Source organism: Aethalodelphis obliquidens, unplaced genomic scaffold, assembly GCF_003676395.1.
Source record: "Aethalodelphis obliquidens isolate GAN/ISIS:26980383/991018 unplaced genomic scaffold, ASM367639v1 scaffold45, whole genome shotgun sequence".
Taxonomy (NCBI): domain Eukaryota; kingdom Metazoa; phylum Chordata; class Mammalia; order Artiodactyla; family Delphinidae; genus Aethalodelphis; species Aethalodelphis obliquidens.
The window spans coordinates 9,275,005-9,298,093 of record NW_020837989.1 but is presented as its reverse complement, the minus strand read 5'-3'; the positions used below and the strand labels follow the sequence as shown (position 1 = coordinate 9,298,093).

Genomic DNA, 23,089 nt, shown 5'->3' with positions numbered 1-23,089 from the left:
AACAACCAAGACTGAAAAAAGGGGATTTGGGATTTTTTTTTTTTCCTTTTTTAAAATTCTGCCCTTTCCACATTCTTGCTAAATTTTTAGAATAAATCAAGTCTCTCCAGAATAGATAAGTCCGTGCCCAACCAACCCTCCCCCACCCCAAAAGATTCAGGGAGAAGCCTTCAGCATTATACAGTTACACTTTTTGAATTGGAAGGAACCCATTAACATCAGACCAAGTGATGTCTGGGGGGCCGTTAACAACATCCCAGTATCCATCAATTTCCCCCAGCTTATATCCCCCCAATAAAACCCTGCCCTAACGTGCAACATATACCTTCAAAACGAGCCCCACCTTCCAACCCAATCGCTGCACCAAGCCTCTCCCATATAGCAGTTCTAGAGCTGCCAGTGAAGGGCCCTCATGTGCCAGGTCCTCTTGGCTGGGACCGCAGTGTCAGAACTGTCGGCCTGGAAGTGAGCACTGGGCTGGTGACCGACCCTCCAGGGAGCAGCTCCAACTTTGCTCCTGGCTTCCAGTGGGACCTTGAGTCACAGCCTTCTCCGAGGGTTGTTTCTTCTCCCAAGAGAGGAATTCTCAGCTGCACATCATTTCCATTTTTACTTGAAATAATGGGTAGGGAAGGAAAGTGGGAATAGGGAAGGGGGCTCACCAAAGTCAGACTGGGGTGAACTGGGGATGGGGTGGAGATTCCCAGGTACAGCAGTCATGGGACTTGCCTGAGGGTCAGAGACTCCCCAATAGGTCCTGGCTTTGTGGGTGCCCTTGTTTGTCCACTGCGCCCTAAAAGTGTGCCACTCTCACAATTTTTTCCATGCCTATGAGCCTCGTGTGCTCATTCTTACTTAATGCTATAACTTATCTTCAAGTTGGTTCCTTTACACACAAGAAAACTTATGTAATATAACAGGAAAACCAGGATCACTTGCCATATTGCCAGTGACTGAGAAAATACAGCCCTAGTGGAGGCTCCAAGCCTCACATCTGTTCTTATTCTTAAAAAGGTAGATTAGTGGGCTTCCCTGGTGGCGCAGTGGATGAGAGTCCGCCTGCTGATGCAGGGGACACGGGTTCATGCCCCGGTCTGGGAAGATCCCACATGCCATGGAGCAGCTGGGCCCGTGAGCCATGGCTGCTGAGCCTGCGCGTCCGGAGCCTGTGCTCCGCAACAGGAGAGGCCCGCGTACCGCAAAAAAAAAAAAAAAAAGTAGATTATTAAATTTTGGATAGATGTTAAAGACATACTATACCAAACTGGTACTTTCTCCTTGGAAAAAGTCAGAAGAATTGATAGAGGATTAAAAAGGACATCTTTTTTTTTTCACGGATCCAGTGTCATTAAACCGAAGGTCTCTGTGCCACTTAAAACCATGTCAGGTACCTCTGGTGGTAAGGGCTCATTCTTGGTGACATGCTGGGATGTCCTCAAAGTAAGGCTGTTTTCTCATCTGGAAATAAGGAGGTAGGACCAGTGGGCTTCAAATGGCCCTTTCACTGCTGGAATAGAAGTACAGGTGTCCAGGGAAGTCCCCTGAATGCCATCAGATATGCATGGTATGGAATCACCAAGCTTCTGGTGAACTTTTAGACTGCTCTGGACTCCCCTGCATAGACTCCCAACCAGCTTCAGGGCCATGAAGATGCCGTCGACACTAATGAGTTAGGAAATGTTCAAACCCAACCTGCCCCACTGGATGGCAGCCCCAGCTCTGACCTCTTTTATCTTTTTATTTCCATAGGCAGGAGGGAAGCACTACCACCCAACCTGTGCCAGATGTGTACGCTGCCACCAGATGTTCACTGAAGGAGAGGAGATGTACCTCACAGGTGAGCAAACCTGACCCTCTGCAAGGCATTCCTATTCCCTCATGAGTAGAAAGGAGGTACAGTCTCCTTCCATCTCCGTGTTGTCTGTGCTTTTGGCTTGTCCTCAGAATTGTGATTCATCTGCCCCTCTCTGGGTGGTTCGGGAAAGTTGCCGGTGTGGCTAATGTGAAGTGACGTGTAATCTGCCTTCTGTCCCTGTGTGCCTCCACCGGCTGCTCGGCTGGCCTGCTTCCCTGGCAGTTCTCTGAGCAGACTGCCCTGGCTCTGCCAGTGGGTGGGAGGTTGAGCTGCTTGGGGCCAAGGGGTCAGAGAACAGGAGGATGTCTGAGTTACAGAGTGTCTGCACCATCACAGCCCCCATACCCCCACCTCCCTCTCCCATCCCTTCCCCCCCCATCTCAGAGCATCCCACCGGGCTGCTGCTTAGTCTTCCCACAGACTCTCAGGATGCACCAAAAGGAATGGGGGGGAACCAAGAGTCTCCAAGAAGCAAATCAGAGCTGCTTTCCCTCTGCCGCTTCCCGGGGTCCAGCCCTCTGACCCCAGGATCCTCGCACCAGTCTCCTAATTAGTCCCCAGGTGCTGCTCAGTCCTCCATCCTCTGCCCAGTCCATCATTCCCAGGCATTACAGTGTTCTCGGCAGACCCCTTTCGAGCGGCCTCCAGGGCCCATCCCTGCTCACCCGTGAGGTACACACACTTCAGCCTAGGAGTTAAGACCCTCTCACTGAGGGCTCAAACTGCCTTGAACAAACTCAACACTTCAGCTGCCCAAGCCAACTTCCAATCATTCCTTCGTCCATTCAAATACTCTTTCTCGAGCCCCCACCAGGTGCAGGCTCTGCACCAGGTTCCACAGTGAATTCCAACCTCAACCCTACCTCCATTGCCCTGTAGTCCAGGGGGGAGGTGGACCATGGTCAGTAGTCACACAAATACCTGTCAACTGTGAGAAGCTGTACGAAGGGGAGGAGTGTGGGACTGTGAGAGCACATGACGGGGTGGGGAGGGCAGCAGGGAAGGTTCCCTGACAGTGGGCCGGGAGCTGGGGTTCAAAGGACGAGTGGGTGTTAACTGGGCAAAGGGGAGGGATGGGATTCACCAACCTGAGGGCACTGAATCTGCCAGCCTCTGGGGGGGGGGGGTGAGGAAATGGCAAGTGTGGGAGACCGAGAGGAGCCAGTGTGTCCGGAGTGCAGCCAGAAGGTGAGAGATGAGGTGGGAGGTGGGCAGGGCTGGCCAGGCTGGACCTTGTGGCAGGGACGGTGTTCAGCCCCTCGGATGATCTCATGGTCCTGGTGCCTCCGAGTAGATGCTCTTCACCTGCGTCCTGAACACTGTGTCCTGTGTGCCTTACTTTGGAGCGCCTACCATTGTAGGCCCAGTTTAGGCACTGCCCACTTCAGAAACTCCCCAAATGGCCCCAGCCCCACCCACAACTCACTAGTCCCTCCTCCTGGAACCCCCTCAGCCCTTTGTGTGCACCTGGTCCCCTCCAGCTTGCATTGAGCCGTTGGCCATCTCCCTGAGAACCTTGCTTCTGACGTTGGCCCCTCAGCCCTGGCATTGACCCACATGCGCTCACTCTACAGGTGATCGCTGTTGGCTGAATTGCTGTACTAGCCATCCGCAGCTGTTTGAATAGCCGTCTTGGGGAGGGCATTTCTTGGGGAGAAACCTTCCTCCCAGTTTCCCCACAAGGCAGATGGAAGGTCAGGGGGGCCATTACAAGGAGCATATGTTCCTATCAAGCTTGTCCTAGCCACACATGGCCATGCCAGGAGTTCCCTCAACATGTAATGAATCCCCTTTGCCTAGAGCCAGTTTCTCAACCTCAGCACTGTTGACATATGGGGCCAGATAATCTTTCCGTGTGGAGACGTCCCTGTGTACTACAGGGTGTTTGGTAGCATCCCTGGCCTCTGCCTACTAGATGCCAATAACGTACCCCTTCTCATTGCGACAACCAAAAATATCTCAGACGTTGCCACATGTCTGTCCCCCAGGAGGCATAATCAACCTGGGTTGAGAACCACCAGCCTAGAGCTATTCAGCAGAATCTCATGCCACCTCCTAGGCATGTTAGAGCAGGGTTCCTTTGTTGGACTGAGCGAGATGACCGTTTCTAAGATGCTGTGAGACTCTACAGCTACTTACTTGTATGTACAGTCATGCAGGTATTAGAGGTGAATCGATCCCAGGAGTCACTCTAGGCTGTAAAGTAACAACCCTCATTGTATAGATGGGGAAAGTGAGCCCCAGAGACACGAAGAGATTTGCATGAGAGCTCAAGGGTACAGGGGGCAAAGGGGGACATGGCCTTATGACTCCCACTCCAGGGCTCTCCCCATCTTGCCTCCTGAGACCCGAGCCTTGCCCGCTACTCTGATCTCTGAAGGACTAGGCCTCCCCCTTTCCATGAGCACTGATCCCTCTATGCCTGGGTCCCTGAGTGGTTCCTGCTGCAGGACCCTATGTTATATGCTGGGAAGCCCACATGAGTCTCAGCAAAATGCGTGGTATCTTCATGGACCCTGAGAATCTGGACTTTGCGCTTGGTCTGAAAGTTTGTTGCATGAATTCCTCTCCCCCTTCTTTGATGAAGATATTTCCTAGTGTTGAAACTGCTCTCATGTTCATATCACGAGAAATCAAGGTCTTGCCCTTACTGCCTGAATTACCAATCCTAATTGCCCATTTAGTGCTTGGAATCCGGGCTCCACTGTTTAGTAAGTTTTTGACCTTGAGTAAATCTCTTAACTCTCTAAACCCCTATTGCCTAGGCCATAAAATGGGCTAGTAACAGTCCCTGTAATATAGCAATATAGTAAGTTCCTGACACACAGAAAGCTTTTAGTTCCTTCATGTAGCAGATACCTGTTGAGCACCGCCTGTGTGCCCAGTGCTGTCCTAACAACCAGAGACGTAGCCGTGAGCAAGTCCCACAAGTTCCCTGCTCTCCTGGGGCTCACATCCTCATGTATCAGTATCTTCTAAGCCCTGCTTTGGACCAGAACTTCACAGAATGCTGAAAGAGTTAAGTGATGGAGTAGCTTTGTCATCATGAGAGAGAACGCACAATCAAACCTTCAGCAGAAATGCCTCCAGGACGTGGAGACATTCTTGGTGATAAAGAAGGGCCTGTCACCCCCCTCCTTAATTATCCCCATCCCTACCCCCCACCCCAACCCGGGCTTCTGGGAGAGTGGGAGTAATTGTAGGGCATTCAAGGACCTGCCTCGAGGGATGCTGAATGATCCTGGAATGAGGGGGTCCAGGCCATCCGCTGCTAGAGTCATGCTGACTCGGGCTGTGGGCTTCTCAGGGGTGGCAGCCACCAGGGGTTTCTGCTATCACTGAGAGCTGGCCTTGTGTTTGCCTTGGACACCCTCTCCAGGCAGGGGTACCAAGACTCAAAATTATATTCCCCAGAAATGGCAAGAAAACTGTCCTTCCAGGCAGCATAGGAGTGGTGAGAACCAGCCAGGAGGACACCTGGGTCCAAGCACCAGCACTTCTGCTAATGGGCTGTGACCTTGAGAAGTAACTTCTTTCTCTGAGGTCTCTTCCTTCACCTGTAAAATAAGGATAATTACACCGTCTTTCATTCATCCACTCAAACTGAGGGCATGTTTGTGCCAGGCGCCCTGAAATGAACGAGGCAGGGGTGCTTGCTTCTGTGGTGGAGTTTACTCTCAGTAGCGGGAGACCGACTTTAATCAAACAGAAGTGCAAACACGCAGTGACAAGCTGCGATGAACGCTGTGAAGGGGAGGTTTGAGAGTAACTGGAGTATGTTATAAGGCTCCTCATCTAGTCTGGGAGGCCCGGAGGGGCTATGCCGAGGAAGGGAAATTGCAAGCCAAGACCTTGACATTGAGTAGGAGGTGGGAGCGTGAGGGGGGGAGGGAAGAGTGTGGCAGCAGAGAGAACAGCAGGTGCGAAGGCCCACAGGGCAGGAAGCATTAACGCGGTGGAGAAACCGAGGCAGGCCCACATACCCGCTGCGCAGAGAGCAAGCGTTCTCCACAAGGGCCTCAAGAATATTAGAGGGGAGGACGAATGTGAAGATGCCAAGTGCCCCACAAAGCGACGTGCACACAAGAGAGTGGGTTAGGAAGCCTGCAAATCTTACAAACCCTGTCTTGTCATTCCCGTGGCCGGACATACTATGTAACTGGCAACCAGCCTCAGGAGGTTCTTTTGGTCAGTTTGTTTGTGTTTTAATTGCTATGTAATGGCTTTCTGATGGACTCTAATTGGGAGAAGTCTGACATCTGTCTGGATAAGAATTTCCGGGGCGCCAGGAGACAGGAGCAAGTTTTCTTTTATTTGTTTCAAGTTCTGTTGTGCAGTCTTTTAACTGTTTTTGTAAAGTTGCCAGATTTCTAATCTGTTTATTGTCCAAACCCTTCATTTGGGCTTCACCAGGAAATTAGGTCACTGATTTTATGCAGCAAAATATTAACCAAAATGCTGCAGGTTAAGGGCAAAACTTATACAAATATCACAAAGGTTACAGTTGCTGGATCTGTGGGAATTTTTCTAAACCCAAAATGTGGTTTGTGAGATAGATTTTGCTCTTGTTCTAAATGTGCCTGTACCCGGGAAAAAGGAAAGGTAGGCTTTTTTCTCTCCTTCTGTCTACACTAAATGCACTCCTATTCTGCGGACCTGAGACAGAGCATAACACTGGAAACATAGGACTTAAGCTGTATGTTTTCGAATAAGTCTCTGCTCTCATTTGTATATTTAATTAAAACCTACCAGGCAGGAAATTATTTATGAGATCCTAGGACAAATCTTGCTGCTAAGGAAAAGTATTATAACAAATTGTAGGTCCTAATAATAATAATAATAAATGCCACCAGCTGATATATGCTGAGCATTTACTATGTGCCAAGCACTTTACTCTTAAATGCAGTATCTCATTTTATCCTCACAACCCTGTGAACTAAAAGCCATTCATAGACAGGTTATATCCCTGAGCCAAGGTTAGCTGGCCTGTCTTGCTTGGTTTGTTAAAGGCAATTTTTTCCATTTATTATCAGGATTCTTAGCCTGTGGTTCATAATTGCCCTTCTGAATTTGATGAATCCCCCTGGCATTGCTTGCCAGATTTTGCATATGGTGTGTTTCTCTAAGGATAGGGTCTGTAGCTTTTATCAACTTTTCAGAGCTGTCCATGGCCCAAAATAAAGTGAAAAGCTTTAGTTCTGGGTTAATGCAAATCCAAAACAGAGCCCTGAAAGCTTCTTTGATAATTACACCAAAGCCTTCTCTTGTATAACTGACTCTATTTCAGACCATATATTTTTTTTCTTCAGTTTAGATGATATAAGGTCCTGGTACCAGGAGGTGTGTCTTTCTGGCTCAGCTGGAGAAGCCATTGGTATTTAGCCGAGGCCTCATTTCCCTCTGACAAGTACCTCATAAGAGGTGCCCTGAGCTGACAGATGTTCAAGAGAGGTGCCGCCCATCATTATGGACTGTGGACACCAGCCCTCAGTCGTCATCTCCACATCTCATGAAACCACACTTTAAAAGGCACTAACGTAATATTGGTGCTATAATTTAGTAGCTTAACATTGTTATTTTAAATTGGATCTCTCTACTGACAGCTTAGGTTGTAGGAGTTATGCTTAAAAACTTTAAATCTTCTGTTTCCCCAATCCTGCTACATAATTTTAGACTCTTCAAATGTAGCCTGTTAACTGAACTAAATTGACATTTCCTCAAGTCTGAGTCTTCGAAGCATATTTCATTTTAAACAGAGTGCATTTTCATTTTTGATGAGCTGCAAATTTGTTTTAGATTTTTAGGGTTACCAAACATCTTGAATCATACAGAAAATATTACAGCATAGTAGCTTAAGGTTTGTATGTAGATAGTCTGTTTCCAACTTGCTCCTCACGCCACAAACTCAAGACAGCGTGGCGATTTTCTCACCAGTTACATGTCACATCTACTTCACCAGCCAGTTTGTCCATGTTGGTCAGAATTAGGTCCAGAGTAGCAGTTTCCCTGGTTGCTTCCTCTTTTCTGGGAAACAAAATTGCCTGCCGGGCAAGTCAGGAACTTGTCAGATGCTTGGGTGTTAGTTCAATGAGATGTTTTATTGGTCTGGACTTCTTAGGTGGCAGGAACTCAGCTCGAGCAGCATTGGGTAAAAGGGGACTGATGAGCTCACAGAACTTAGGAGAGTCCAGGAGCAGCAGAGCCGGGTTGAGGGGCCCACGGGGGCAGCAAGTGGGTCTTCTCCCTGCTCCTTTTTGTGCGTGGCCTCATGCTCTCCTGATCCAGACTGACTGCCTCCCTGTCAGGGGAAGGAGGGCACGGCCAGCTCCTGGGCACCGTGGGCACAGTGAAGCCCCAGAGACTCCAAGGAGCCTGACTTTGGCTGCATGCCCACACCCAGGCCAGGGCAGGGAGACAGCGATGGGCGAGCAAGCAAAACATCTAAGCTCCCCGAACCCCAGTTTCCCTCTCTGAAAACGGTGATAACCATGGCCTATGTCAGCAGGCTCAGTGAGGACTGAATGAGCAAATGCATGGGAAAGGCTTAGCATAGAGCCTGGCGCCACCAGCTCCACCAGTGCAAGCTCATGATAAACACCCAGTCGTGTAGAAATGGCCATTCCCCCTGAGCCATGACTAATAAATGCTGGTTACTGTCAATATTACCATCATTATTGATAACACTTAGCACAGGGCTCAGCATATGTTATTGATCATTATTATTTTTTACTCAATTACCATTGTTATAAAGTACATAGCATAAGGCCTGGCACAGACACTCTCTAAATATTAGTTATAATAATAACAATAAGAATAATAAGAATACTCAGTGCCTGACACAGATGAAGCACTCAATACATTTGAATTATGGTCCTAACTGTTATTAGTAGTATCCTGTGAATTACTGGGCATCTCGGGACTGCCATTCTCTTTTGCTTGTCCTGCCTGATATCCTCATGGTAACCAGCATCACAGTAGCCAAGCACTTTTCTCCCTTAAGCTCTTTATTAAGCTTCAAGCCCACTTGATCATGTCAGGTCCAGGCAAACCGGTCTTTTCCACTTCTCCCGTGGTGCCTCATCCCTGGGCACCAGCCCAACCTTCCAGGAGGGTGCGCCGGCAGCTAAGCCCAGCTTCTGCTCAGTGACTCCACCTGCCCAGCCAGCCCTCTGCTCTGGGAGTAGGAGAGTAAACACCACCCACCACCTTCAAGTCTCTCCATTACTCCTTTCCCCTCACCCAAACTAGATCTTGGCAAACAGGGGGTTTGGGTAGGGGACAGGAGATAATAACAACAACAACTACGCTTACATAGTGCCTGCTCTTGGCAGACACTGTTCTCAGTGCTCTACGTGCATTAACTCATGAATCCGCACAACAAATGTACAAAGCAGGTACTGTAATCATCCCATCTTCTAGATGGGAAAACTGAAGCACAGAGAGGTAACTGACTTGCTCTAGACGATGCCGCTAGTAAACGATGTAACCAGGATTGGAACGTCTTAAGAATATTACACTAAATAATACATAAATTGCCTCATATATGGTGAAGATTTCCCAGTGGCCAAGACTATAGCAATGATATTGTTGTTATTACATGTCAAATTCAACAAAAGGGCTCACTCTTTTCCTCCTGCTGAGATTGGAACACTTAGTAGCAAGTGAAGAGAAGAGTGCCCCATGGTTCACAGAAGTGGTCCCCCTAATGATGGGGGTGGGGAGGAATTTTTTTAATTGAGGTAATATTCACATAAAATCAACCATTTCGGAGTGAACACTTCAGGAGCTTTTAGTACATTCACAATGCTCTGCAACCACCACCTCTATCTAGTTCTGAAATATTTTTATCACCCCAAAAGGAAACCCATAGCCATTAAGCAGGTGTTCCCCATTCCCCTCCCCTGAGCCCCTGGCAGCCACGAATCTGCTTTCTGTGTTAAGACAGAATATTTTGGGTATTTCATAAAGATGTGGCCTTTCGTGTCTATCTTCTTTGACTTAGTGTAATGTTTTCCAGCTCCATCCACATTGTACCATATGTCAGTGTTTCCTTCCTTTTTACAGCTGAATAATATTCCATTATATGGATACACCACGCTTGTTTATTCGAGGGTGGATTTTAAAGGAGCCTTTCCAAGGTCCTAGCAAGGCTGTGTCAGAAAGATAGTGCTTCTACCATAAAGGCAGAGCTCGGAAACCTCACCCTGTTATGATCAAGAGAAATCCAGAGAAGAAACCTAACCACCTGGCTGGGATCAGAAGCTGAAAACTCAATGCCTACTTAAACGAGCGAGAAAGGCCAGGAGGCAGACAGCAGGGTCTGAAAGCATTCATCTTCAAAAATACTTCAAAACAAAACAAAACAAAACAAAAAACACTGCGTTGGCCAAACAGAACCTTCGGGTGGGCCGGTTTCAGTCCCTGCTGTGTCTGTAAGCCTGGCTGGGCTTCTGGAAGACTGTGGCACCAGCTCCAGCTTTGGTATTGTAATCTCCACTAATGTGAAAAAAAAAAAAAAAATGGTGTTAGCAAATTGAATTTACAGGCCTGGCAGAGAGGTGGGTGGGTTCCCAAACCTTAAATAATCCACAGTGTTACAGGTATGGTGTGTGCTGTAACCAGTCAGAGAGAGAAGGCTGAATGCTGACTCCGCTAAGGATTAAAAACAGCCTTAATGCCTGGCTGAGGGACAGTTTTGGAGATCTAGGTTTCTATCTCTGAGTCAGCTGATACAGAAATAGCTAATCCTTCACTTCCATCACATTTACAGGAGGTTTTAACTGCAGAATCTGGAATTGTGGGTGATAGTCTCAGAGGATGAGCGTGTAACTCGTGGAATCAGGAGTCTAACAAGCAAAAAGTGCACCCAATACTTTGTACTTCCCACTCCCCTGCCCTTAATCCTTGTTCTACTTTATAAGACATGATGAGCAAGTTAATCTCTCTTCCCACAGAGAGGCATTAAAATATTCAAAAACCCTTTTCCCCATTCTGTTATGTCTTCTCTTCTCCATGGAGAAGGCCTAATTTTGAGTCACCTCTCCATCCTGATTACCGTTGTCCTGTGGGTGCATATCAGTCTGTCTCTTTTTCTAAAATACGAAGATGGGATCCAACCAGTCACTCATTCATTTCTGAATCAGGTAGTCTTTTAGGATGAGAGCTATTGACTGATGACATATGCAGACCCTAATCTTACAGGGGTCTTCATGAACAAATCATCTTTTCTTACCTTCATTTACCTAAGTTTATTGCTAACCTCCAACAAATCCTTTCCCTCTTTAATTTAAATGATCTACTGCCAAAACCCAAACTTCCGCTTTTTTTTAATTTCTAATTATAGTTTCTTTCTCCCTTTTGACCCCTCCCCCACCCATCCACCCCCCACACACACTTCTTATAAAAACCTGCTTTCCCGTATGCAGAATGCTGAAGCCATCTGTGGTTCAGCCTTATTTCAGAACAGATACGTCAATGGCACGGAGAGACCATCTCGTCTGATGCCCTCGCCTTACACACCATTTCCCCCTCTGAGAACCTTCCTTTTACCTTCCCTGTGCCTCTGCCTCTTTCACTTAATCTCACAACCTTCTGAGGCATCTGTGTCCACCTGATCCATTTCCTACAGTGACCTGTAACGTGCTTCCTGCCAAAGCCACTGCAATAAACAACTTCTGGTGGATTCAGCAGCAACTTGGAGAGGACCAGAAATGCTCTCCCTAATAATTCCCGAAGCTAGGATCCCAACCCCACCACTTGGTAGTGGACACACCCTAAGATTGCCAAATCAAGCTGCAGACCCAGGGTCCCTCTACTGGGCTTTGAGAGCCATTGCACTTTACATTCGAAGGAAGTAATCTCATGCAGAACCCATTAGGAACACCCAGGAACATCAGCAAAGAAGAATCAGAGAGCCCCATCCCACAAGTGACAAAACTGGCCCTAGAATTAGGATTTTTAAGATATAATCTCTAAGACCATCCAAAGCCCTCCTCGTTGTTATTCAGATGAAGCAAGTGGGACGGAGCAGAGCCCCAGCAGGGCTCCTTACTTTGGGCCCCTCCTCTCACCACCATGTTTTTAGGCCTCATTGTTCAACCTTACACCACCCCCCTGTCACTTAGCCGGTATCCAGTCCTAGGGGTTCCAGGCAACAAACCATAATGGAAAAGATATTCTAAAAACGAAGTCTGACAGATGCCATCTGGGTGCTCAGGAATCTAGCCATTTGCTGGCTCCTTTCCTTTCAGGGTTGATTACAAGAGCAGTGGCACCAGAGGGATAATATGTTCCTATTTTTCCCTCTAATCCAGGACACCTGTCCTTTCTTTGGGGAATGTGTAATATTTGGGGCTTCTTCTCAGCACATGACCAGCCACCTGTTGCTCATGCCTTTCCAAATTGGCCTCTCCGATTTGGGGCTGGCCAACTGGACCCCCATCCACAAGAGAATGTGGGCAGCCGACTATGCTAAGTTTGAAGAGTCTGGAGTCTCTTAGAAATTAGCAGGTCAGGATAGTGCTCTCAAGCAGAATATATACATCATGACACCCCCTCCCCTTAAATGTGATAGCTCTGGTAGACTGTCATTAAGTCTTTGAAGAGAAAGGAAGGCTGGAGTTCACCGCAGTCTGTCACTTTATTTCACCTCCACTGCCATTCATTCATTCAACAAATATTTATTGACCACCTGCTCTGTGTCACTCACTGCCGATCGTCCGCTCATGTAATCACCCCACAAACATGTACGGGGCCTCTGCTGAGACCAAAGCCCCATGCTGGATGCCATGGGAGACCCAGCAATGAAGAAAGCTCAGCTCCCACCCAGAAGGAGCTCTTAATTTAGTGGGAGTGATAAACCCACAAGCTACTATGTTTTAAGACCATATTGCTGGGACAAAGAACGATGGATCATAGAGGAGAGAGAAGTCACTCCCAGCTGGCAGGTAAGAAGGGTCACAGGATGTCATGTGAGAGGGGGACCTCGAGGAAGGGCAGGGTTTGGACAGGCAGAGTGCATGGGTGGTTGAATCGATGTGGTGGCAGAGATCTGAAAACCAGGGGGTCCTCCTGGCTGCTGTGCAGGGGAGTAAACGGAGGTGGAGGATGGGGAGAGACCCCAAATTCTAGTAGGTGTGAAAGGTCTGAGGCTTTGTTATTTTCCTGGCCCCTTAGGCTCTGAGGTTTGGCACCCCATCTGCAAACAGGCAGCCCGGGCAGAGAAGAAGTTAAAGGTAAGCAAGCTGGTGGTGATACCAAACCAGCTACTTCTAGCCACAGGCTGGGGGCACTGTGCTTTACTAGAGAGTCACTCCTTAGTGTGTACACTTTCAAATGTGTGCCTGTATCCTTGGATTTCCTTAATAGTAACATCCACCTCAATGGGGTTTTTGAAGGGATTAAGACGTTGGATGTGAGAGCACTTTGAAAACGGTAAAGCACTGTATGAATGTGAGTTTTTAGTGTTTCTGGGGTGAGGCTATACCCTTCCCATTACTTACCAAGATGGTGACCTCTCTGAGGCACGTAGGCCATGGTTTCTCCCCAGCCGAAGGTCATTAATAACAGTGGTTAAAATTGTCACAGAAATGGACAGTTTGCAAGGCATCTTCACAGCCACCGTCTGATTTGACTTAACACCATTGGGCAGGTGGGTTAGGAATTGTGTCTTTGCTTTGCTTGTGAGAAAACCAAGGCCTTAAAGAGGGCGGTGACTTGCCCACAGTAATGCAGCCAGGCAGAAGCACAGCCAGCGTCCCCAGGCACACGCTAGAGCAGCTGAGGACCTGTGTCCCTCTGAATGACTGTGCTCTGACAAGTACTAGGAAGTCCTGTGAATCTGGGTTCTTGATCCAAGGACTGCAAGAGGGGTGGGGCACAGCTCCTGAGTCCTTGATGGTATGGAGGCGAGACCTGGGTTGTGTGCTGGGGTGTCTCTACACTCTGGCCCCCAGATATCAACTTGGCCCGTGGGATGCTATTAAAGTTACCTGCTAGAATCTCAACTAAAAACACATGTGTACAATTTCTGACCAGCTGGTTAAACATTATCCCCTTTGCCATCTCATCTATTTCATTTGTGAAAGAGTTGGTCTATTGATGCATATTTTTTTTGAGCTGTGAGTTTTTTCCCCTGTTTCTTCCAAGACCTCTCCCTTTTAAGGTCTAAGAAAACCTTATTGTCCTTTTCTTCCACAGTTTCCTTCTCTTTGTTGGCATTTCTCAAATTTCAGTTATCCCTCTACAACCCCGATGCTTTTTGCTGCATCTGTGTGTCACCCATATTATTATATGCTTCATTTTTTTCTTTACATCAACTCACTACTTTTTACTTCATCAAACTTATTTTAAAATAAAACTTTATATCACCCAGTGGAAAGCCAGTATTATTTTTTATAAATAGAAGGTTAACCCTAAAATAAATTCATTGAAAATGAAATATTTCATAACAATAACGCTTAGAAATTCTAGCTAAATCATGTTACCTGAACTCTCTTTATTTAAAAAAAAAAAAGGAGGGGTGGGTGAGGTGTGGAAGGTGGAATTAGCAATTGTTACTGAAATGTATTAGGACCAAATTAAGACTTCCTCCTTGATCTAACCAAGGGGACTGAAGTAGAATTTTACATTTTATTCTCTCGCTCTGTGACTCAGTATTATCAAATTTTCTGCCAAAATTCATCTCCCCAGAGCCACACTAGCTCACAGTCTACAGTTTGGGAAACAGTGCTATATAGTCCAACTTAGAATGCTTTAAGTCGCAGGATGAGAGGTCTGGGAGGGAATGTAGCAGCCCTTGAGACCAGCCCCTGCATTTCACAGATCAGGAATTCAGGATCCCTAAAATCGCATAGTTTACCAGCGGTCCTTGATTTCCAATCTGTTTACTTTTTAACCCCATTGTGCTCTTAGATGCAGCAAGATAAACTTCGTGCTGTTCTGTTAAAGGAGCCATGAGTCCATCATTGCCATTGTCCAGAGAAAGATTTTTTAAGTTTCTCACTTAGGTTGATGTCATTTTGCAATGGATACACTACAAAAAGAATCAGTATGTTGTGCAATTACATGACGTTTAACCTACCTTTATGTTTTGTATAAACAAACTGCTAAGGAATGATGCTAACCAGTTTTATTCCTTTAAAGTAAATACATTATTGACTGGGATAAGCCAAAATGAAGAGTTTTATGAGTAGCTTCCTATCTAAAAGGCCAATTAAAAATACGTTAAAAAAAATCCTGTTCAACAGCATAAAGTCCTGTGCATTTCCAATTTCATTCACAATCAGACATTGATTAAAAAGGCAGAAAATAAAGAGACAGTACAGAAACAGCCAGAGAGTGCTTTCAGCAGTATTGCTAATGTTCCCCGAAGAACTGCGTTCTTATAGCCGCATCTCCCCCCTCCCCACAAGGTTGGACATGCCGTCTCTCACCCTCTGTCTTCATCTCTCCCACAGCATAGGCGGACGTCTGAAACTTCCATCTCACCCCCTGGATCCAGCATCGGGTCACCCAACCGAGTCATCTGCGTATGTATCCCTTTTCAGCCACCGAACAGCCTTGCTCATCCCCAGGCCTGTTAATTAAAGAGTCTCTAAGGACAGCCAAAGACAGCAGTCAGGTTTCCATCCAGCCAATGTCTAGTGTGTGCCAGTCATGTGCTAGACTCCGTGCTAGGTCCTGAGGATGCAGTCGGGGACAGGGAAGCCACGGACCCTCACGGAACCCACAGCCTTGTAAATAGTTACGGGGATAACATCAAGTTCAGTAGAAGCTCTGAAACCAATAATGATGTGCCTCTTCCCCCTGAGTCCTTGAGGCCAGGGCAAAGTGAAATTTGGGTCAGAGTGGTGTTTGGAGTGGGTCTTGGGGGGGATGTTGATGTGGAGATAGTGGCGTGTGATAAAGAGGCAGACAGGAGGAAGAAGCCAGATGAATGTGGAAACATGACTATAAAGGGTTTGCAAACATAAAGAAGAGCTTTCTAGTCGTGTGAGAAGTCCAGGGATGGAGCAAACTACGCGCATGTGTCTGAGTTCCCAGCCCCAGAGGCATTGAAACACAGAGACACTCCTCATTTGCAGGGATGTGGCAGAACGGACGAGAGTTGAGTCAGATGACCTCACAGGTCCCTTGGATATGTAATTTATTCATTCATTCATTAAGCAAATGCATCCTTGAATGTCTCCTCTGGGCTAAGTGCTGGGCTCTGGCGAGCTGCGCCTGCCTGTCCTCATGACGTTGACCCCATAAGTCCATGGATAATCAGATGCCATTCTAATAAGTGCCAGGGGGAAAAAGTGCAGGGCGCTCTGATGATGCTGCAGATGGACAGAGGGACCTGACAGTCTAGGACCAGTTGGGAGAAGAGTCCTGAGGAAGAAACAGTTAAGCCCACGCCCGAGAGATAAACACAAGTTAGGTAACGGAGGTGAGGAACGCAGAGCCAGAGAGGACTGCAGTGAGCAGGGGAGGGGCCTGGCAGTCAGCACACCTCTTGCAGCCTTTCTCATGTCAAAGGGCCATGAAGACCAGAAAGGAGGGAAGTGGTCCAGAGCAGGAAACCCACTCCTCATGAGAAGCTCTAGAGACAGTCCCCAAACAAGCCAGCCCTGAGTAGGCCCTGCCCACCATTGCTTCATCATTATTTCACTCCAGATCCACATTCAGTTTCGTCCGCGATCCCTGGATAATGCCCATCGATGAGACTATTTCCTTTCCTTTCTTCCTCTGTTCAAACGAAAAAAAGACGTAAGAGTTAATCATTGACTGCAACTTCAATATGGGTCAGCACGGCCATGTGGCTCCCACAAAAGAGAAGAGACTTTGATCACAGGCTGTCCTCATTGAAGATTCCAGTCCAGAACAAGAGAGATGATAGCTCCCCTGGTGCTGTGAATGGGGCCAGACCACAGTAGGATTAATGAGCTTAGTTTCAGAGCCCGCAGGGTGAGAAGGTTACTGACAAACGTGCGCATGTCTCCAGAAGAGCGTTGCCAGACACACACGGCTGCATAGAATGCCACTACCCCCCAGCTGGCCTCCCTGTGCTTCTGGGAAGCCGCCTTAAATTTTGTGAATTAAGTTAGGCCCAGATGACGTTCACCCTGGCATTCTGGAGGAAGCTCGTAGAGTTGCCCCTGTGAGAAGCAGCCCTGCTACAGGTGAACAGCAGCAGCTGGAGACACCTGCCGTTGTGCCCTTCAAATGGGGGCTTATCCACTGAGACCAGTTACCCCTGGCATATCCCAGCATTGGGCTGTGTCTCCCCTCCCGTATTCTGCTCTCACCTCCAGCTGCTCTGGGGAATGGCTGCCCTTGTCATGTGAGCCACGTTTTAAGTCAGACCGTTCCACACATGGTTTCCAAATTCGGGGAAGAATCCATCCAACCACTTTTGGGACATTTAGTAACAGGCAGAGAGATCCAGTATTGGTTCAGCGTTCATAAATACGGAGGTTTGGTATTAAAATAGAATGATCAGTGAACCTGGAGGGGGCAAGTTCTTTCAAACTTTGCTCTACTCCCCACTGACTGCTAGAATCATCTCCAGCCCAATGTGTTCTCTTCCTTCCTTCCTGGCTAATTATGTTAGGATGCCTCTGTTCCATCACTGTGCCTCCAGACCTAAGGCTCATTTATAACCCAGTAAACAAGGAAGTATAGGAAGAAATATAAATTTAGTATTTTTGAGGTTTGGAGTAAAGTGCCCAGGTAAATATTGACAAGTCTGTAAGATGCCAAGAGCTCTCAAGGTCAAAATCTAACATCCCATGATAAAAGGCAGCAGTCAATTCAGCAAGTGGACTCTCCTAATAAGGTTCGCTCTACCCACACCCTGCCGAATTGGTACAGTTGTGGGTGTCTGGGCTGGGCGGTCTCTGGCAGAAATGAGATGGCACACCTCAAAGGGCTTAAGTGTGGAGGGAGTGTGTACAGAATTGTGGGCAGGGTCAGGGGACCCACAAGACCTAGTGCGGCATCCAGAGTCAGCAACAGCAGGAGGCTGTTACCACCCTAAGCCTAAAGGGAAGGTCTGGCCAGAGCTGCATCTGTGGCAGAGCAGCCGGGACGGGAGCCAAGTCCATCACGGCTGGGCAGGGCGGGTGCAAGGGAGACATGTACACAGCCCCTCTCTCCACTCAACCTCAGCCTGCAGGTGCCCCTCGTTAGCCAAACCCAGCTGAAAGCCAGGGAGCCTGTGACACAGTCCATGGGACCTCAGAGCTCAGACCAGGGCCAGGAGGAGTGGGCAGTGGGTCTCAGGTGAGCAGACAATGAACAGCACGGTGCCCAGACAGCAGTAGGATGGGATGGGGATGAAGGAGTGGAAGGGCCTTGGGAAGTGTTTAAAACATCAACAGTCCCAAGGTCTTTATGAAAGTTGCTCTCTCTATGGCAGTCTTGGCCCTGAGACTTACCTGGCCGCCCAGACACTGGGAGAACGTTATAGGATAATACAGTCTCCTTGGATTCTCTCTTAATCTCCCTCATCTCAGGACCTTGTAAGACACAGTGGTTTTGGGGGACAGATCCTGACTGACCATAGCAGAAACCGGGTGACCAGAAACAGAGGGAATGGCTGGAGGATGCAGATGTGGAAAGGACGTGGCTTCAGGAGCCACAAGATGGAAGCTGTCCTGAGCGGGGGAAGCTGTCTAAGTCCTTGTGGTTCTAGAGGGTTGCACTCAGGCCAAGGCAGGTGGTAGGTAGAGGCTCGCTTCAGTTCGATGCGAGGAGGAGCTCTCTGAGTGCAGCCCTCTGCCAGTTGTTAAGATGGTGAACTCGCCATCCTGGGAAGCCAGGAGAGGCCAGTGGAGGGGGCAGGCTCCCAGGCTAGACTGCCTGGGTTTGAATTCTGGTACAGCTACTTATTAGCTGTGACCTTGGGTGAGTTCACTGATGTCTCTGTGCCTGTTTCCTTATGCAAAAACGAGGATAATACTCGTATGTACTATTAGAGTTGGTGGTTGTATGGATTAACGGAGTTAAACCACATGAGGGACTTAGGATGGAGTCTGGCTCACAATAAGTGGTCATCAAGTGTTAGCTAGTGTTTTACTGCTGTGATTAATTCTGTCTTTACAACCTTCATCATCTTCTTCAAGGATGCTGTGAATGAAGATGCCCTCACTGTGTGGGGTTTGGAAGGCTGGATTCAGCCCTACTGGCTAAGCGGTACAAGTTGCAGAATCTTTTGAGCCTCAGTTTCCTCATCTGGAAAACAGGAATCATATTTTTTTAATTTACTTTTTATTTTACGTTGGAGTATAGTTGATTTACAATGTTGTGTCAGCTTCAGGTGTACAGGTGTACTGTAGCTAAGTCAGCTAAAGTGACTTAGCTATACATACACATATCTCCATCCTTTTTCCGATTCTTTTCCCATATAGGTTATTACAGAATATTGAGTAGAGTTCCCTGTGCTATACAGCAGGTCCCTGTTGACTGTCCATTCCATGTATAGTAGTGTGTATATGTCAATCCCAAACTCCCAGTCTATTCCTCCCCGCTCCCACCTTTCCCCCTTGGCAGCCATAAGTCTGCTTTCTAAGTCTGTGAGTCCGTTTCTATTCTGCAAATAAATTCATCTGTATCATCCTTCTAGATTACACATATAAGTGATATCATATGATATTTGTCTTTCTCTGTCTGACTTACTTCACCCAGCATGACAATCTCCTGGTCCATCCATGTTGCTGCAAATAGCATTATTTCACTCTTTTTTATGGCTGAGTAATAATTCCATTGTATATATGTACCACGTCTTCTTTATTCATTCCTCTGTCGATGGACATTTAGGTTGCTTCCATGTCCTGGCTCTTGTAAATAGTGCTGCTATGAACATTGGGCTGCATGTATCTTTTCGAATTATGGTTTTCTCCAGATATATGCTCAGGAGTAGGATTAGTGGATCATATGGTAGTTCTATTTTTAGTTTTCTGAGGAACCTCCATACTGTTCTCCATAGTGGCTGTACCAATTTACATTCCCACCAACAGTGTAGGAGGGTTCCCTTTTCTCCACACCTTTTCCAGCATTTATTGTTTGTAGACTTTTTGATGATGGCCATTCTGACTGGTACAAGGTGATACCTCATTATGGTTTTGATTTACGTTTCTCTGATAATTAGTGATGTTGAGCACCTTTTCATGTGCTTTTTGGCCACCTGTATGTCTTCTTTGGAGAAATGTATATTTAGATTCTTTTGAATTTCATTCTTTTACATGTAGGTGTCCAGTTTTCCCAGCACCACTCATTGAAGAGACTGTCTTTTCTCCGTTGTATATTCTTGCCTCCTTTGTCAATAGATTAATTGACCATAGGTGTGTGGGTTTATTTCTGGCATTTCTCTCCTGTCCCATTGATCTATATTTCTGTCTTTGTGCCAGTACCATACTGTTTTGCTGACTATAGCTTTGTAATATAGTCTGAAGTCAGGGAGCCTGATTCCTCCAGCTCCATTTTTCTTTCTCATAATTGTTTTGGCTATTTGGAGTCTTTTGTGTTTCCATACAAATTTAAAAAATTTTTTGTCCTAAAAAATAAGAATAATATTGACACTTACTACACAGAGGCATCCTGACATTTGGAGGAGATCATTCCTATACAGCACAGGACCTCACACATATGTTCTGTCAATGTGGTGTCAGCGTGAGCCCAGGTGGAATGAATGACCTGTCTTATTCTCACATTCTGCGAGTCTTCCATCCTAGCTGGAGAAGCTCATACCCCTCTGTGCCTGGCTTTTGTTTCCTCTCCCCTTTTCCGCTTATCTTTCTGCTTCTTTCCTGTCCGTTTCCCTGTTCCTCAGGCTAAAGTGGATAATGAGATCCTTAATTACAAAGACCTGGCAGCTCTCCCCAAGGTTAAGTCCATCTACGAGGTACAACACCCCGACCTCATTTCCTACGAGCCTCATTCCAGATACACGTCCGACGAGATGCTGGAGAGGTGTGGCTATGGAGAGGTACGGCATCTCGCCCTCTCTCTGGGGCTATTGGAGGAGAGGAGGGCCCTCAGGGTCCCCAGGCCCCTCCATCACAGAGACTTCAGCCTCCATAGTGTTGGCCCCCAGACTCTTTTAAACTGGTATTTATAGTCGACACTTAAAAATCAAGTGATTTCATCCAAAATCTGGCTTCTCTTGAAAAATCGGAGCTGGTAACACTACACCAGTGTTTCCACCACCTAGAGATGGGGAGCAGCTCCCTCTATAGGCAGGACATGGGCTCCCCAGTTCTCCCTGATCTCCACTACTCTCTGAGAACCCCAACATAAAAGCCAAGAACCTGTGACCACTTATCACCTGAGGTGTTGTTTCTCTTACAGTGGAGAGATTTTATACATAGCCTACGGCTCTCATCCCCAGCTGTGCTCAGTGGCCACTTAGGTTTATAACCCCCAGTTAGGTAGGTTCTCTGGGTGCTGCCCCTGGCCTTAAGCCCCTGTGCTCAGAGCAAGAGACACTCATAAAAAGTACACATCAGAAGGCTTTTGAAATCATTAAATGGTTGCTGGACAAGAGAAAGTGTTTCCTGGAGAAGGCAGGGTGGCTGTTACCCTGGAGGTCCTGACAGGTTACATCCCAGGAGGTTTTCTCACCCCACCCCAGGCCCCTGAGCTGAGATCATTTGGAGCTTCAGAAGGAGCCCTGGCCTCATGCGTACTTCACCACTATCCCCTTCCTCTCTAAGGAGAATGGGGTTCCATTTGGTTTAAGAGCCCAATGCTGAGATTCTCTTAAGTTCTGGCCTCTGAAATGGACCAGGAAAAGGGGGCCAAGCGTTTGGTAGAAGCTGATTCTCCTGAAGCCAGGGATGGCAAACTGGGGCCACAGCCAGCCCCCAGATCTGTTTTGTTTCACTCACAGAGTGTCTTTTTAAAATGTAAATGAGTTGTCAACATTTAAACATTAGGAGATTTCACAGAAGAGTCTGCACTTCTGCCTTGTCTTGGAAACTTAAGAAGCTGTGTTAGCATGGGATGGACGGTCCAGCCTGGCCTGGGTGCCCTGGAGCTGAGCGCCATCCCCTCTGCAGGCGGTGCCTTCCATCCCCAGCTTGCCCCCCACCACCGGCCCAACTCCTGCATTGATGGCATCAGCCTGGCCCTTGCTTGGCCCTGCATTTGGGAGCCTTGCCCTGGGTCCTGTCCTTATGAGCCACAGAAGGGCGTGAACTGGTAGAGGCACAGGGAAGGGCCATGAACTGGCTCTGAGCTTGCGGTGGGGAAGCCTGGGCCCAGACCCTACCGCTTCTTCCCTGAGGGGCCCCGAGCCATCTCATCCCCTCTCTGGGCTGTGGTTTTTTCCATTTGTAAAAAGAGCATAGTCTCAAGGTTTCCTCCCACCCGTGAGCACTGCTGATATTCTGGGGATCTGAGGCCGTTCTCTGGGGTGGGGGACAAGGGGCAGCTGAAGGCTTCTCTCTGCTCCCTGTAACCACTCTCTGTCCCTCCCTCTTGCCCTCCTCTCTCCTTTCACTCCTTCCATGGCTGCCTTCAAACTTCGCTTCCAAGTCGCTGGGGACCTTATCTCCCTACTCCCAGGTAATTAAACTGGTTCCAGGAGAACTTTTCTATAGTTGTGTCCTTTATGCTGACCAAGCAGACCCCCAATTTCCACCCCCCACCCACTGAAGCCCCTGAAGGTGCTCCCCCAATGCAAGCAAAGACAGGGAGACTTAGAAGCATGACCTGGAGGAAGTGGCAGTGGCTTAAAGGGTAGAGATGGCTGGGAGCGAACCTTTCTACCCAGAGATGGCCTCCCTGATGCTTCTGTGATCCTTGGCCAGGATTCCAGGGTCCTGACCCACGGGTTCCATTCAAGGGCATGTGAGTGATGGGTGAAGGCCCTGGAAAGTCTCTGCAGCCTTCCTCAGGCTGTGCATGTAACCCAGGGAGGGGGTCTCTGTATTCAGAAGGGCAAAATGGTGCTTCAGCCCCTGGGATCCCAGATTCCATGTCACTTCCCCACCTGACTGCTGGACCCTTGGGCTATAGGCCCCCCTAATTGCAGATCTTGCTTATGGCCCTGCTTCCTCCCCCAGGACATCTATGAGAACCTGGACCTCCGGCAGAGACGGGCCTCCAGCCCAGGATACATCGACTCCCCCACCTACAGCCGGCAGGGCATGTCCCCCACCTTCTCCCGCTCTCCTCATCACTATTACCGCTCCGGTAAGGAAGGGGGAAGCTCCCAAAGGGACAGGAAGAGCCAGGGGTGACAACACA

General features: G+C 47.9%; 1 protein-coding gene across 5 annotated transcripts in view; it reads left to right on the top strand.

The window, feature by feature from the left end:
• ABLIM3 (actin binding LIM protein family member 3) overlaps positions 1 to 23,089 on the top strand; it is a 143,363-nt gene that overhangs the window by 88,399 nt on the left and 31,875 nt on the right. For 4 of the 5 annotated variants that reach the window (XM_027081635.1, XM_027081634.1, XM_027081636.1 and 1 more), the window contains exons 8-11: positions 1,750 to 1,837; positions 13,031 to 13,089; positions 15,313 to 15,384; positions 22,906 to 23,035. In XM_027081635.1, the coding sequence (XP_026937436.1) occupies positions 1,750 to 1,837; positions 13,031 to 13,089; positions 15,313 to 15,384; positions 22,906 to 23,035 (349 nt within the window). Of the gene's footprint in view, positions 1 to 1,749; positions 1,838 to 13,030; positions 13,090 to 15,312; positions 15,385 to 20,669; positions 20,826 to 22,375; positions 22,406 to 22,905; positions 23,036 to 23,089 lie in introns of all 5 variants that reach the window. The other variant, XM_027081638.1, reaches the window with a different exon arrangement.